Source organism: Chlorocebus sabaeus, chromosome 9 (assembly GCF_047675955.1).
Source record: "Chlorocebus sabaeus isolate Y175 chromosome 9, mChlSab1.0.hap1, whole genome shotgun sequence".
Classification (NCBI taxonomy): Eukaryota; Metazoa; Chordata; class Mammalia; order Primates; family Cercopithecidae; genus Chlorocebus; species Chlorocebus sabaeus.
The window spans coordinates 43,666,001-43,682,159 of NC_132912.1; the positions used below are offsets into that span (position 1 = coordinate 43,666,001).

General features: G+C 38.1%; 1 protein-coding gene across 1 annotated transcript in view; it reads left to right on the plus strand.

Annotated features, from left to right (window-relative positions):
• Positions 1-16,159, plus strand: part of LOC140712458 (uncharacterized) — a 98,675-nt gene that overhangs the window by 16,023 nt on the left and 66,493 nt on the right. Inside the window, 1 exon segment of the mRNA XM_073019519.1 lies at positions 69-188. Coding sequence (XP_072875620.1) covers positions 69-188 — 120 coding nt within the window.

Sequence of the window (16,159 nt, forward strand, 5' to 3'; positions counted from 1 at the left end):
TTCCTGCATTTTCTGATATCTGCTTCCTGTTGCCTATTTCTATATGTTTTGCCCTTATAAATGACCAGGGGAAACACTATGAATGGAAAAAGATTCGCAGCAATTGCTGGCAAATCTCCAGTTCTGCCTCATTCAAACATGGAATTAAAATTAGAAAGGCAGTATTATCCTTTCGCCTTTGGTTTATGGTAAGTTGTCAGAAATGGAGCATTGAAATATGCTTTCAAGGTAAGGCCACCTAAATATTTAACTTATTTTTTTTCTTTTGTCTTTACAAGCAGGAGCACTCGGGTTTATCTGATTACTTCCATTTGCATTTGCTTACACATTCATGTCCTTTTTCATTTATTCAATAAAAGTCCATCTTTTCCTTTCTTTTCCTGAATGATTTGATAAAACATATCTGTGACCACATCTTTTAGAGTTACAAAGATATTTTTAACACGTTGGTACACTCTCTGTGCTCCCTTCAATTCATTCGGAGTGATTATATAAACACAAAAATTAACTCTAAAATGGGGATGTGTTTTGTTTTAGAAGTGACCATTTTTCAGAAAAAGCACTCATTGACTTCCTTTTTGAATTATTGCTCTTGGATACATAAGCTTCTGCATTTAAATAATGCCTTCTCTTTAACCAGGGATTTGTGGTTTATCCAATTGGGATAAAATATAAAAATGCAGGCTTCCCACATGTTCTAGAGTCTCTACTTCTCAGAGTGTACGCATAATAACAGATGCTACAAAAGTAACTAGTGAAAGAATTTGGAAAACTTCACAAAGTTAAACCTGTTTCTTTACTGTAGAACTTCTCAGAATCTATAATATAGCAAAGTACATGTAAATTTCCATGTATGCGTCAAGTAAGATGTAGTTTAAGACAGTTTCCCTCACACATCCTTATACATAAAATCACTCTGTGGTGCACATCTCTAGACCACTGTTCTGCCTTAGATAAATTGGGAAATGTTTCACAAAATAATAGCTCTTCAAGGACTAAAAGGGACATTTTGCAAAACATCAGGAATTTCAAGCTGTGGCTGACTGACCCAGGCAGGAAAAGCAGAGGCAGGAGTTAGCCTAAGGGGAGGTGCTCTGGGCTTCTTCCCATTTGGCTGGAATATTTCTTCAACAGTTGCAGGAAAAAGGTCCATTAGCAAGAAGGACATGCTTCTGGAAGTCTAAGTGAGCCAAAGTGTGGTTTAGCAAACTGCATAATACAAATAAATCAGCTAGAGGAAGAAACCATTTGATGAAGCTATAAATGGACAATATGCAGGAAAGACAACTAATCGTTGAACGTGTCTACCTAAACAACAGTACTATGGTTAGGCTTTTTGCCCCGACCCAAATCTCATCTAGAATTGTAATCCCCAGGTGTTGAGGGAGAGACCTGGTGGGAGGTAATTGGATCATGGGGGCTGTTTCCCCTATGCTGCTCTAATGATAGTGACTGAGTGCTCACGAGAGCTGATAGTTTTATAAGGGGCTTTTTCCTCTTCACTTTCTTGACACGCTCTCTTGCCTGCTGCCGTGTAAGATGTGCCTGATTCACCTTCTGCCATGATTAAAAGTTTCCTGAGGCCTCCCCAGCCATGTGGAACTGTGAGACAATTAAACCTCTTTTCTTTACAAATTACCCAGCCTTGGTCAGTTCTTTCTAGCAGTGTGAGAACAGACTAATAAACAGCAAGACTTCCCTGGGTATTGTGTAAGGTTTTACAGTGTAAATCAGAATTTTTAAGCTAATTAGTGCTCAATGAACTGAAGGGTTGCTATTGATAAAGAATTTTATTCCATAGCCATAATATTAAAGGTGAAACAAACCTTGGTTAATGTCATGTCACATTTATTGCATAGCAATGTGATCCACCTATCTTGGCCTCCCAAAGTGCTGAGATTACAGGCATGAGCGACTGCACCCGGCAGGCTGCTGTCATTTTAAATACATCTCCCAAAGTTGAATTAGGAATGGAATAATAATTGTTAAGTAGAAATTCTGAAATCATGGAATTTTTCCTATTGAAAAAAAAACACAGGAATCCAGATTTCTAGACATACATGCATCTGCTCCTCAGGGTGCTGTCATTTTTTTTTGTTTGTTTGTTTTATTTTTTTGAGACTCAGTCTCAGTCGCCCAGACTGGAAAGCAGTGGCACGATCTCGGCTCACTGCAAGCTCCGCCTCCCGGGTTCACACCATTCTGCTGCCTCAGCCTCCTGAGTAGCTGGGACTACAGGCGCGTAGCTGGGACTACAGGCGCCCACCACCATGCCCGGCTAATATTTTTATGTATTTTTAGTAAAGACGGAGTTTCACCATGGTATCCAGGATAGTCTCGATCTCCTGACCTAGTGATCCACCCGTCTTGGGCTCCCAAAGTGCTGGGATTACAGGCGTGAGCCGCTGTACCCGGCAGGCTGCTGTCATTTTAAACACATCTCCCAAAGTTGAATTAGGATGGAATAATAATTGTTAAGTAGAAATTCTGAAATCATGGAATTTTTCCTATTGAAAAAAAAACACTAACTTCAGTAAAAATGAAGCTCTATCATCTGAAGTTTAAATCACAGACAAATGTTATTTTTGTCTACTAAAGAGATAGGATTTATCATTAATTTTAAATCTTAATTTTATTGGTAAATTTGTGGAATATTTTCTAGGAAAGATATCCTTCGTTGGAAAATGAATTTCTTTGTAGATGCTGAATTAATTTAATTAAATATTTTGTCATCATAATTATTTTCTTAAAATATTTATTCTTCAGAATACATTAACTTAAAGTTAAAATGTGGAAATGAGATAAACAATGAAACATAAGCCACAATATCTTTCGTATGAAAGAAAAATGTGGAAGACTGATATCTCTATCTTGTGAGTAAATATAGCAAATTCCCATGTTTTTACTGCCTAGAAATGAACAGCTTAAGTAAAAGTGTTTTTCCATTTAAAAAAAAAAAAATGGATGTGGGATATAATCATTTTATTTCAATCCATTTATAACAACAATTGCATTTTTTTATTAAATTACCATTGATATCAATAGACAAGGGCATTGCATAGTTTAATTAAATCTTTAAAATTACCTTTGAGGGTAGACACTCATTTTAATTAACAAATCAGAAAATTTCTTAGCTGGGCTAAGTTTATTTAGATGGTTAATAATGGAGCTACGGTTTAAACTTAGGGGGATCTACCAGGGTCTATACCGTTAATCTCTGAGATCCACTCAGGGTGCCTTGCCTTGGTATCATCGCCACTGCATACAAATTCAGTTAATTTTGGTAAAATATCAGGTCTTCAGAGGTCTATATCTCATTCATGAAACTCACTTATGAACTTGAGTGTACATTGAATCAAAATGCACCAGTTAGCCTACCTGATGCCTCACACGTCTTCTCTGTGTTGGGTTTCTTGGTGAAATACAAGGTTAAATGTGAGCTATAGAAGCAGGCCATCTTCTTTTTTTCTTTCTTCTTCTGTTTCCTCATTTATTTTTTAATTCTATCGACATATATTCATTGTATACTATCTAGGACAGATGTATGATACTGGGAGAGAATTGATGTATTAATTTTAAAAAGAACAAAAGGAGATTATATTTAACCTCAAGAAAAGCACCATCTCTTTTTATTTATTTATTTATTTTGAGATGGAGTCTCTCTCTGTCGCCAGGCTGGAGTGCAGTGGCACAATCTCGGCTCACTGCAACCTCCGCCTCCCAGGTTTAAGCGATTCTCCTGCCTCAGTCTCCCGAGTAACTGGGATTACAGGCATGTGCCATCATGCCCTACTAATTTTTTATATTTTTAGTAGAGATGAAGTTTCACCATGTTGGCCAGGATGGTCTGAATCTCTTGACCTCGTAATCCGCCTGCCTCAGCCTCCCAAAGGAATGGGATTACAGGCATGAGCCACCATACCTGGCCCACCATCTCTTATTAGGGAACAGAACTATGAAAAATAAGTGAAAATAGTATTTATGTCCTGTGGTAGAATACATAGGAGACCCCTTAGAAGGGAGCACTCACTTAATCCTACTGACAGAGCAGGGAGTGAGGCCAAAAAGAATTAATCACTAGAAGACATCCTAGCCAAGGCTCAAAAGATGAGGAGGTAGTAAGAGCTGTGGGCAGGGGAAACAGCAAGGACAGAGATGTGGGGCTGTGTGTCTCAGCTGTGAAAGGACAGCTTGCTTGGCAGGGCATGCTAGAAAGTGAGAAGAGCACAGAGAGAACAGGCCAGAGGTTCAGAGGCCAAATTAAAATTGGTCTTGATTCTGCAAGGATAGGAATTTAGACTTTGCCCTTTTGAGAAAGAAAAATCATTGAAAGATTTCAAAAGAGACAATAGGATGATCCTAATTTTTAAGGAACATGTATTTAAACTGCATTAATTGGTTTCATTACACAAGAGTGATACACGTGCCTTTTAGAAGCCATGGGCAATAAAGGAGGCTGTACAAGCTGGAGGTATAAAGAACTAATGAGGCCTCCTGGAGTTGTGCAGTGCACAACCTATGAGACCGTATGTGACAACTTTATTCTAAACTCAGAGCATAGAAATGAAAATTTCCTATACTTCTAACTCCCTATTACATAAATATTTTCCTAAATTTTCTTCCACTTTCTTCTAAGTATGTTGTTTTTTTCCCATTCGAAAATTCATCTATTTTGGCCGGGCACAGTGGCACATTCCTGTAATCCCAGCACTTTGGGAGGTTGAGGCGGGCGGATCACAAGATCAGGAGATCGAGACCATCCTGGCTAATGCAGTGAAATCCGACTCTACTAAAAATACAAAAAATTAGCTCGGTGTGGTGGCTGGCGCCTGTAGTCCCAGCTACTTGGGAGGGAGGCTGAGGCAGGAGAATGGCATGAACCCAGGAGGCGGAGCTTGCAGTGAGTGGAGATGGTGCCACTGCACTCCAGCCTGGGTGACAGAGCGAGATTCCATCTCAAAAAAAATAAAATTTTATCTATTTTAATCATCCATTAATTTAATTTTAAACTTTTTTTAGAGCCGTTTTAGGTTCACAGCAAAGTGGAGAGGAAGGTATAGAGATTTCTTTTATACCTCCAACTCCACACATTTCCCCACATACAGAGCCTCCCCCATTATCAACATTCCCCACCAGAGTGGTACATTTTCAACAATTGCCCAACTTAAATCGACACATCACAGTTACCCAAAGTCTATGGTCTACATTAGGGTTTAGTATTGGTGGTGTACTTTCTATGGGTTTGGACTAAGAGATATTCTTTATGGAAGACAAACTGTGGCAGCAGTTCCAGAGACTTTTGTGGAGTGAGTCAGGACCAGAGAGAGAGAGAATGGATGACAAATGATTGCAGTGGATCAGATCAGGCAAGACGAGGGGCTGTACGACTGGAGCCATGAAGATAGAGAGGCAATGGTGGATCCGTTTATGATTAAATGTGGACTCTATGGAGTGGGAGACATTAATCATTATCCATCATAGCTAGTGCTTCTCGCTCAGTAAGGTAAGTACTACTAGAAGTTTATCTACTTGGGGAAAAGAGGATGAGTGTTCATGATGCAGTTATCAAATATCTACTATGTGTGAGATCTGATTCATGGTAAAGACATAGAAGATAAGTTAAACATGGTTTTGGTCTTCCACCGATTCATATCCTGTTAAATATGCCCAATAAGACTTCAGATGAGGCTGGGCGCAGTGGCTCACGCCTGTAATTCCAGCACTTTGGGAGGCCAAGGCAGGTGACAAGGTCAGGAGTTCGAGATCACCCTAGCTAACATGGTGAAACGCTGTCTCTACCAAAAATACAAAAATTAGCAGGGCGTGGTGGCAGATGCCTGTAATCTCAGCTACTCGGGAGGCTGAGGGAGGAGAATTGCTCCGGGAGGTGGAGATTGCAGTAAGCCACGATTAGGCCATTGCCCTCCAGCCCGGGTGACAACAGCAAGGCTCCATCTCAAAAAACGACAATAAAAAAAGACTTCAGATGGAGTCTGTTAAATGACCAGTCTGGGCAACATGGTGAAATCCCATCTCTACCAAAAACTACAAAAATTAGCCAGGCGTGGTGGCATGCACCTGTAATCCCAGCTACTTGTGGGGGCTGAGGCATGAGAATCATTTGAACCCAGGAGGCAGAAGTTGCAGTGAGCTGAGATGACACTGCTGTACTCCAGGCTGGGTGACAGAGTGAGACCCCATCTCAAAAATATGTAAATAAGTAAATAGATAAAATAAATAAATAATAAAATGGTCCTCAAAAGAAGAGATATAGATAATCAACAGACTACTGCAAGCCACAAAAAAATGCATTTTTGTCCAACAACAAATGAAAGAGTAAAGAAAATGTGGTATGTATACACAATAAAATACTATTCAGGAATAAAAAAGAATTAAATTCTGTCATTTGTGGCAGCATGGATGAGTTTGGAGAACATTACCTGTAGTGAGATAAGTCAAGTGTAGAACTATAAATATCACATGTTCTCATTTATATGTAAGGGCTTAAAAGGTTGAGCTCAAAGACATAGAGAGCAGAACTGTAATTATCAGAGGTTGGGAAGGAGAGGTGGATAGAAGACAGGGAGAGGTTGGTTAATGATACATAGTTACAGCTAACTAGGAGGAATAAGCTCTGGTGTTCTTTTAGCATTATAGGGGGAATATGGTTAACAATCGTTTATTGCATATTTTCAAAAAGCCAGAAGAGAGGATTTTGAATGCTTGTAACACATAGAAGTGATAAATGTTCGAGATGATGGATATGCTAATTACCCTGATTTGATCATTACACTTTGTATATGTATCATAATATCACTCTGTACCCCATAGATATGTAAAATTATTTCATATGTCTACTAACAAAATAAAATAAATGCATTAACAACACATTTAGGCTTAATTTAAATACATACAAAGCACTATTCCGGACAGAATTTCAGATTCTTCAATATCTAACAATGAGGCAATTTATATTACTATAGAAATATTCTTTCTGTTAGTGCTACAAGGACTCTCATCTGATCAATAAAAGGTTATTAAATAGTATAATGGATATATAATGGATATGTATGTTCACATCAAATGGCCATCAATATGTTAGTGTTTTCATGTAATTATAGTTAAAAACAGATGTCTGCCGGATTGTGGTGGATGCCACAGAAACACATTTACAAATGATCTGGACCCCTGCCAGTCTGTGCCTAAGTGGATTATAAACTGGGGTGCATTCCCAGACCATTGCACTTTCTTGAGGGAAAGGCAATGGATAGCATCCCTGCTGTATTCATTCATGGACGTCAGTGTAACTTCCCCATCCATGATTTTTTAAAAATCTTTTTACAAGAATTGAGAGCAGAACTTCTTAAGGGAGCTGTCCGGTGGAATACTTATCCCATAATAATATATTTTATGGACTATCATAGCACAGTGTAACACTCTAAAGGAGTCCAAAGAATCAGATTTGAAAACAAGTCTTCCTTCCTTTTTTCTTTCCTTCTTCTTTGAATATTCAGCCCAAAGTCCTGAGTGAGAAAGAATCAGAGGAAGTGTGAGAGGGCTGGAATTATAACCTTGAGAGGAAAGTGGTTAAGTGAGACAGCAACAGCCTGGCTGGAGGGTGATGTCTACGGAAGAAAGGTGACTGAGTGGATGGAAGTGGCTCAGGAGAGGGGAGAGCCCACAGGAGGTAGACGGTCTAGATCAGTGACCCACTGGGGAATGAAAATGATTACAATTAGGGGAACTGAGCAAAGAGCAAGCATACCAAAGATAATGAAAGACAAGTTTTGCACTACAGGAGAAGAAAATTACAAATATGGAAAAAGGAAAAAACTAGAATGAAGCCTGCAGTGTTGAATTGGAATTGGGGGTGTATCAATATGAACTCATGGCTTTCTTTTGTTGTTGTTTTTTGAGACAGAGTCTCACTCTGTTGCCAGGCTGGAGTGCAGTGGCACGATCTCGGCTCACTGCAACCTCTGCCTCCCAGGTTCAAGCTATTCTCCTGACTCAGTCTCCCAAGTAGCTGGGACTACAGGCGCGTGCCACCACGCCTGGCTAATTTTTATATTTTTAGTAGAGGTTTCACCATGTTGGCCAGGATGGTCTTGATCTCTTGACCTCCATGATCTGCCTGCCTCAGCCTCCCAAAGTACTGGGATTACAGGCATGAGCCAACGTGCCTGGCCCATGGTTTTTAATATGTAAGTATAGATAGAAAGTCAAGCAAAAATATTAATGCTGGCGGTGGGTGTGTGTAGATACATTTCCAACTCAATTTTGGTTTCCAAATACCATTATCCACTGAAAGGAACAAGGACTCCTTAGAGAAAAGAATGATTCCAAGACTGGACAAGGAATGTACAAGATGAGCCTGGAATATCTTAAGTGCTCCAAGAAGGCTGTAGTTATGTCAAAAAGAAGATAGAAACCAATGTGAAGGAGCTTTGTTTTATTAGGCAAATCTGGGACAATTTGAGTATCAAATGATGAGAGTAACATTGAATAAAATGATATTCTATGAGTTCATACTGGTGTAAAATAGATGAATAAATAAGTGAGGGGAAGCAAGCTTTTCCTTAGAGTATAATGCCAACTAATAAATGTAAATTGAACCGTGAATTTGGAAGATTACCATTTGACAAGCATGATGGAAATAGATGCTAGAGACATGTTTCCGTGTTTTTAAGGTATGTATATATAAAATATTGTTGAAGAAAAGGGGGAAATGCAGGGGGAACACCAAGGAGTCAACACTTCACCAACCAATTGAAATTAACGTCACCTGTAACAGAACAAAGCTAACTTGTGTGCCAAGTAAGAAAACATCAAATCAATTCTGTGATATCCCCCACCAAAGTGCACAGCCTGAATCTGCTCATGAGGAAACATCAGAAAGATAAACATTAAGGAACATTCTGCGAGGTATCTGGTCTTCAAAGGTATCAAGGAAGCCAGACATAGTGGCTTGAGCCTGTAATCTCAGCTACTGGGGAGATCAAGGCAGAAGGATTGCTTGAGACTAGGAGTTCAACAGCACCCTGGATGACATATTGAGACTCCATCTTTTTTAAAAAAGCGTGTCAAGGGTTTGAAAGTCAAGAGAAAATTAAGGAAATACTCGACATGGAAAGAGATTGGGAACACATGATCACAAGGTATAACAAGTGATTCTTAGTTGGAATGTTTCGCCATTAAAGAGGGTGAGGAAACTAGAATAAATGTGAGAGGTTAAGATTGGATGGAAGTACAGCGATTACTTCCTGATTTTGGTTGTCATGTGTCTACATAGGAAAGTGTTATTCATGGGATGTGAGCACTGAAGGATCAGTGCATGTGTCTGCAGCCTGATCTTGGATGATTCAGGAAACAAAGTTTAGACTATCATTGCAACTTTTCTGAAAGTCTGAAATTATTTGAAAATATTAAGAAAACACACACATTGGATGGGCATGGTGGCTCACGCCTGTAATTCCAGCACTTTGGGAGGCTGAGGCGGGGGGATCATCTGAGATCAGGATTTGAAGACCAGCTTGGCCAACATGATGAAACCCTGTCTCTACTAAAAATACAAAAAAAAAAAAAAAAAAAAAAAATTAGCCAGGCATGGTGACAGGCCTCCTATAATCCCAGCTATGTGTGAGGCTGAAGCAGGAGAATCGCCTGAACCCAGGGGGCAGAGGTTGCAGTGAGCCAAGATCATGCCACTGCACTCCTGCCTGGGTGACATAGGGAGATTCCGTCTCAAGAAAAAAAAGAAAAGAAAAGAAAACACACACGCACATATATATGTGTGTATAGGCAGTGTGTCAGGGAGTGGGTGAGGTGGCAATAAAGCAGGATGATAAAGAAGGATAATAAAAAAGTGATAATGATGAATCTGTGTGATTGGTACGTGTGGCTCCATATTCTCTTTATTTTTTTATGTTCTTGTAACCATGGACAATTTTTTGAACTTTCTGAGCCCCAGTACAATGTGACAAATGTTTACTAAATATATTCAAAGAAGAGTCAATTTGTTCAGTTTTGTGGTATGCATAGAATTGATTTTGGTTAATGGTTTACTATACTTAATAACTTGATGGCTTCTTGCTACCTTTGACACGATAGAGATGGAAGATACAGGTGACCAGCCAGGATATGGGAAGTTTTGTTGTGCTCTTCTTCTTTTTGTTCTTTTGAGAGGGAGTCGCCATCTATGCTCACTGCAAGTTCCGCCTCCTGGGTTCATGCCATTCTTCTACCTCAGCCTCCCGAGTAGCTGGGACTACGGGCGCCCACCACCACGCCTAGCTAATTTTTGCGTTTTTCTTTTTTTTTTTTTTTTTTTTTGAGACGGAGTCTCACTCTGTCGCCCAGGCTGAAGCACAGTGGCCGGATCTCAGCTCACTGCAAACTCCGCCTCCCGGGTTCACGCCATTCTCCTGCCTCAGCCTCCTGAGTAGCTGGGACTACAGGCGCCCGCCACCTCGCCCGGCTAGTTTTTTGTGTTTTTTCAGTAGAGACGCAGTTTCACCGGGTTAGCCAGGATGGTCTCGATCTCCTGACCTCATGATCCGCCCGTCTCGGCCTCCCAAAGTGCTGGGATTACAGGCTTGAGCCACCGCGCCCGGCCATTTTTGTGTTTTTAGTAGAGACGGAGTTTCACCTTGTTAGCCAGGATGGTCTCGATCTCCTGACCTTGTAATCCGCCTGTCTCAGCCTCCCAAAGTGCTGGGATTAGAGGCTGAGCCACCGCACTCGGCCTGTTGTGCTCTTTTGATGAGGAAAAGTGCACTCCAGAAACTGATCACTCATCTACTGTTATTATTCTGGTCCAAGCCACCAGACTTTTGCTTGAATAACTTTTGCTTGAATTATTATAATATCTTCCTAAAATTTCTTCTTTCAACTTCTCCTCATCCAATTTGCCTCCCTCTTCACAGTATATTTCCAATAGCACAGGCAGTAGAATCAAAACAGAACAGAGACTGGGACTTGTTTGTTCAAAACAATCTATTGGCTCTCCTACTTGCCCAGGGTGAAAAGTTATTTTTACATGAAGTCCGAGGCTCCACACACAGGTGATTTTCTGATGTTATCTCCTAACATTCTCATTCTCCTTGCTTCTTCCAGCTGCATTATGGGTTTTTAAAATTTTTGTTGTTTGTTTAACATGCAAATCAGGCTCATGCCTCATGTCTTTGCTTTGGCTACTCTCTTTGCAAGGAACACTTTTCCATCAGATATTCTTATGCTCACTTCTTCACTTTCTTCAGGTCATAATTTAAATATTTAATTCCCTGACTATCCTATTTGAAGTTGTACCGTGTAGACTCTTCCTATTCCCTTTTCATACTGTCTGTTCATCTATAACACTTGTCACCCCGTGATATATATTTTACTTCTTTATTACATCAAAGGATCCCTAAGAGAAAAGAAAGTACATGAAAATGAAAATTCTACTTCATTTATACTCATGCTATCTTCTACTAGACTAACTTTTCGGAAAATAACAACAATAAACCCGGGAATAAGTACAAGACACCTGAAGAGAAGAAAGTGAAAAACAAGCAGATTCTAGGTAGAAGTTGATACATAGAAGAAAAGAATGGCAGAACTCTTTCTTCCCTTTCCTTCCTTCTTTCCTTCTTTCCTTCCTTCCTTCCTTCCTTCCCTCCTTTTTCTTTCTCTCTCTCTTTCTTTCTTTTTCTTCTTCTTCCATTCTATTCCTTCTTCTCTTCTTTCCCTCCTTCCTACTTTTCATCCTTCCTTCCTTCTTTCTCTCTCTTTCCCTTTCTCTTTCTTTCCTCTCCTTCCTTCTTTGTCTCTTTTTCAGCTTTTAATCTGGGAGAAGTCTGCAGTCTGTTCTGGGTATCTAACTCTAAACAGTCTAGTTAAAAATAAAAGCACTGAGTTATAATTTTAGTTGCTGCCAAAGAAATAGTATTTGCTTGAGTCCAGCAAAATAAACTACCTTAAGGTTTTTGCAATTTAAGAGAAAAGGCAACCAGTGAGAACAAATCTAAAGTGAACCAGACCTTAGAAACAGAAATAGGACAAAGGGATCCTAATCATGCTAATTGATATAAAGTAAAATAGGCTTACAAAAACAGCATGTATCAGCAAAGAAATAAACTATAAAAAGAACAAAATAGAAATTCCAGAAGTGAAAAATACAATATGAAAAATATAAACAATGAATCACCTTAGTATCTCCTAATCGTGAATTAGAAACTATAGAAGACAGGATCACATAATTAAAAGTGTTAAAAAAATAAAAATGACTCTGTCTCAAAAAATAAATAAATAAAAATAAAAAAAGATAATACCATAGATAAGTAAAATAGAGAAAAGATAAATATTTTAGGTTTGATGAATCTAAAAGCTGATTATTTATAATGAATAACAAAATTGATAAACCATTGCCTAGACTGATGAAGAAAAATTGAGAAAGAAATAACTAATATCATGAATAGAAGAGAGGTTATCAGTACAGATCATAGAGACAATGAAAATAATATAAGTAAGAGAGTATTACAGACAACTTGATGCCAACAAATTGGACAACTTAGAAGAAACAGAAACACTCTCTGAAACATATAACTTAACAAAACTAATAAAAATGAAACAGAAAATCTAAAAACTCCGTATCTAGCAAAAATATTGATTTTGTTGTCAAATTCCTTCCAAAAAAGAAAAGTCCAGGCCCAGGTTGTTTCAGAGGTCAGTTATATGATATACTTAGTGAAGAATTAAAGCCAATAATATATTGAATTTTTTTTTGAAAATGCAATACCAGGAAAGCACTCTTATTTTATGGGGCTGGAATGACAAAGACTTAACAATAAATTAATAAAGTTGAAGCCTAATATTCATTATGAAAAATACTGTAAAATTCCTTAATAAAATATTCATAAATCCAGTAGTATATGTAAAAGAAAATATATCATGCCCAAGTAAGGTTACCCTGGGAATTCAAATTTACTCTACCATTTGAATAGCGATCAACATAATTTACCATAATAACAAGGTAAAAAGAACATTTATATATTTTTCCAATAGACATGGAAAATACACTTCACAATCTTTAACACTCATTTATGAGAAAATCCTCAGCGAACAAGGAATCCAAGCAAATACTCTCAATCTGTTAAGTTGAATTTATGAAAAAAATATACATTATAGTTAAAGGTTTAATATTGAACAGTTTTTTCCTGCATTTGGGAACAAGGCAAAAATGTTGACTTTAACCACTAGTATTCAAACATTGTACCCAAGATACTAGCCATTTCAATAAGGCAAGACAAGCAAAAAAAAAAAAAAAAAAAAAGAAAGAAAGAAAGAAAGAAAAAAAATGCATAACTAAGTTGAAAAAGAGGTAAGTACTCTATTTAATGAAATGACTATTTACCAGCAAACCAAGAAATTTACAAAGAACTTGCAATATAAATGTTAATATAAAAATTGGATTGCATATGTAAATATTAGCAGCACACAATTAGAAAAAAGAAACTTAAAAATTGTATTCATAAAACAGTTAAAACTTACCTAAAATTTCAAAATACTTAAGTGTGCACTGTATTTAACAGAAAGTACGCAAGTCATCCACACTGAAAACTACAAAATATTGCTGATATAAGAAATGAAATAATAAATGCTGAAGTATATCATGGTTACTGATTGGAGGATACAATATTGTTAATATGCTCATTATTCTCAAGCTGACCTGCTAATTCAATGCTTTGTCAATCATAATCCCAGTAGTCTTATTTTTTGGAGGAATTGGCCAAACCGGTTCTAAAAATATATAGGGAAATGCAAAAGACCTTGACTTGTCGAAATAATCTTGAAAAAGTACAAAATTAGAGGTCTTATCCTTTCTCATTTCGATATTTACTTTACAGCTGTGGTAATTACTGCTTTTTTAAAAACAAAATTAACTCTAAAACTGCTTAGTGGTATGACTCTAGCCAAATTCCTTGGGATGTCTAAATTCAGTCTTCTTATCTGTGAAGGGGAAATAATACTTGGGACAATGTTGGTCCCAGACTTGATGCTAAAGAAATAAATATTAGTTATATTTTAAAAATTAGTATTTGGGGAAAATTTTCGGTATGTATATATATATGTACCTTATGGTTATATTGCACTTGAAAATTTTCAAAGCATTCTCATAAATGCTACACTGGATTTTGAAGAGATATTTAAAATACGTTTCAGAAATCATTACTACACATATGTTATAAGTACAAGACCCTGATAAGGTTATTTATATTATGAGGGTTATAAAATAACCATAGCACAACACAGGACGGTGGTGAAATGTCTTACATTTGTATTGAATGCACTTTCTTTCTTTTTTTTTTTTTTTTTCTTTTTTGAGATGGAGTCTCGCTCTGTCGCCCAGGTTGGAGTGCAGTGGCGCGATCTCTGCTTACTGCTCCGCTTCCCAGGTTCACGCCATTCTCCTGCCTCGGCCTCCCAAGTAGCTGGGACTACAGGCGCCTGCCACCACGCCCAGCTAATTTTTTGTATTTTTCGTAGAGACAGGGTTTCACCATGTTAGCCAGGATGGTTTCAATTTCCTGACCTCGTGATCCTCCTGCCTTAGCCTCCCAAAATGTTGGGATTACTGGCGTGAGTCACGGCGCCCTGCTGAATGCACTTTTGTTTTCTCTGAATTTCTACCCTCATTCCAGCCCATGCAGAACAAATACACATTCTCATCATCAGATGCTTTCATTGTCCTCAATATGTATTTCCATCATTGTTATAATCTCATAAACGATGTTTACTTTTTATGCTAGATCACGTGATCCTTGAAGTCATCCACTTCATTTTTTCCTTCTCTTATCCCTGGAGATCATCTTGACATTGGACACATAACAGGTGCTGGAGTGAATTAATTGGATTTCTCATTAAGCCCACCCATGTTGATATGAACATCAGTAATAACTATATTGTGTAATATCAGTGTTACCAAACTTGTTATTGATGAGAAAATGCATGTTCAAATGAATGACCAAGAGACAGCAGGCACAAGGAGCAGGAGAAAGTGCTGGGTCTTGTGGCTCATCGTACTGATTCTATGAGCTGGAAAGAACCATCATGGGAACTGAGGTGAGTCAGAAGAGGCCTCCTATATTCTGAGGTAGGAAGGTCTGAGCTTGCTGTGGGTGGTACTTCACTGCCCTGGTGATGCTGAATTTCTACTAGGGATGGAAGGTGTTGAGGGCCACAATGGCTCAAAGTCCTTCATTTTTGCCTGGGGTAGTGGTGGTTAGTTTTACAGCATTTAGATTAGGAAATTCCGGAATTTCAGCAAAGTGAGAATTACTTTGGGCATGGGATTCTCTGCCTTCTTACAAGATTGCTATGTTACAAGGGATCATGTATGCAAACATAGTTTTAAAAATATTTAGAGGCACATAATTATAAATAAAGGTGACTGCCAATATCTGTACTACTCACAAAACAATTTCCCAAGTTGCTGGAGAATACCAGGAGGGTTAGACCAGTGACCCAGTTAACTCAGTGTCTGCAGTTTTTCACGATTCCCTGAGGGACTATTAGATAAAATATGTTGTAATCTCTCTCCTTGACACAAAACTCGGAAACCTAAGAATGCTCATAGCATACTTTGCTTATACCTCTCATCTCTCAAATAAATTAACCAGGTGATATTTTACTTCTTCAAATACGTTAGTAATTCTGATGATGAAACTTATTTTTAGAGAAATTTAATTTATAATAATGCACATTTTGATGATTAATTTCTCTTCCTCCTTGATTTAAAAGTGAGAAGATAATACATATGATTTCAAAGGCTTTAGACATATGAATAATCCACTCACCTTGGCTCACTGACACAATAAGCCACAGAATTGTATTGTATGGATCATTGGCATGGCCGATGATAGCACCTCCTGTGGAGCTATTGTGGTCCACCTTGTGGAAGGCGGCTTCCTCACTTTAAAAGTAATGCCCTCTAGGTGGTCCCTGATCCCGAATGTGTCTCAAAGAACAATAGAAAACCATGGATTGATTCTGACATTTTTTATTCCATTGTGATCATCAGAAATTTCTAAAATTCAGCTCACCCTATTAGAATTTCATAGTCCATAATAGATACGCATTTGAAGCAGTTCTGTTGAAAACTCATATTATTCAGCTTTCC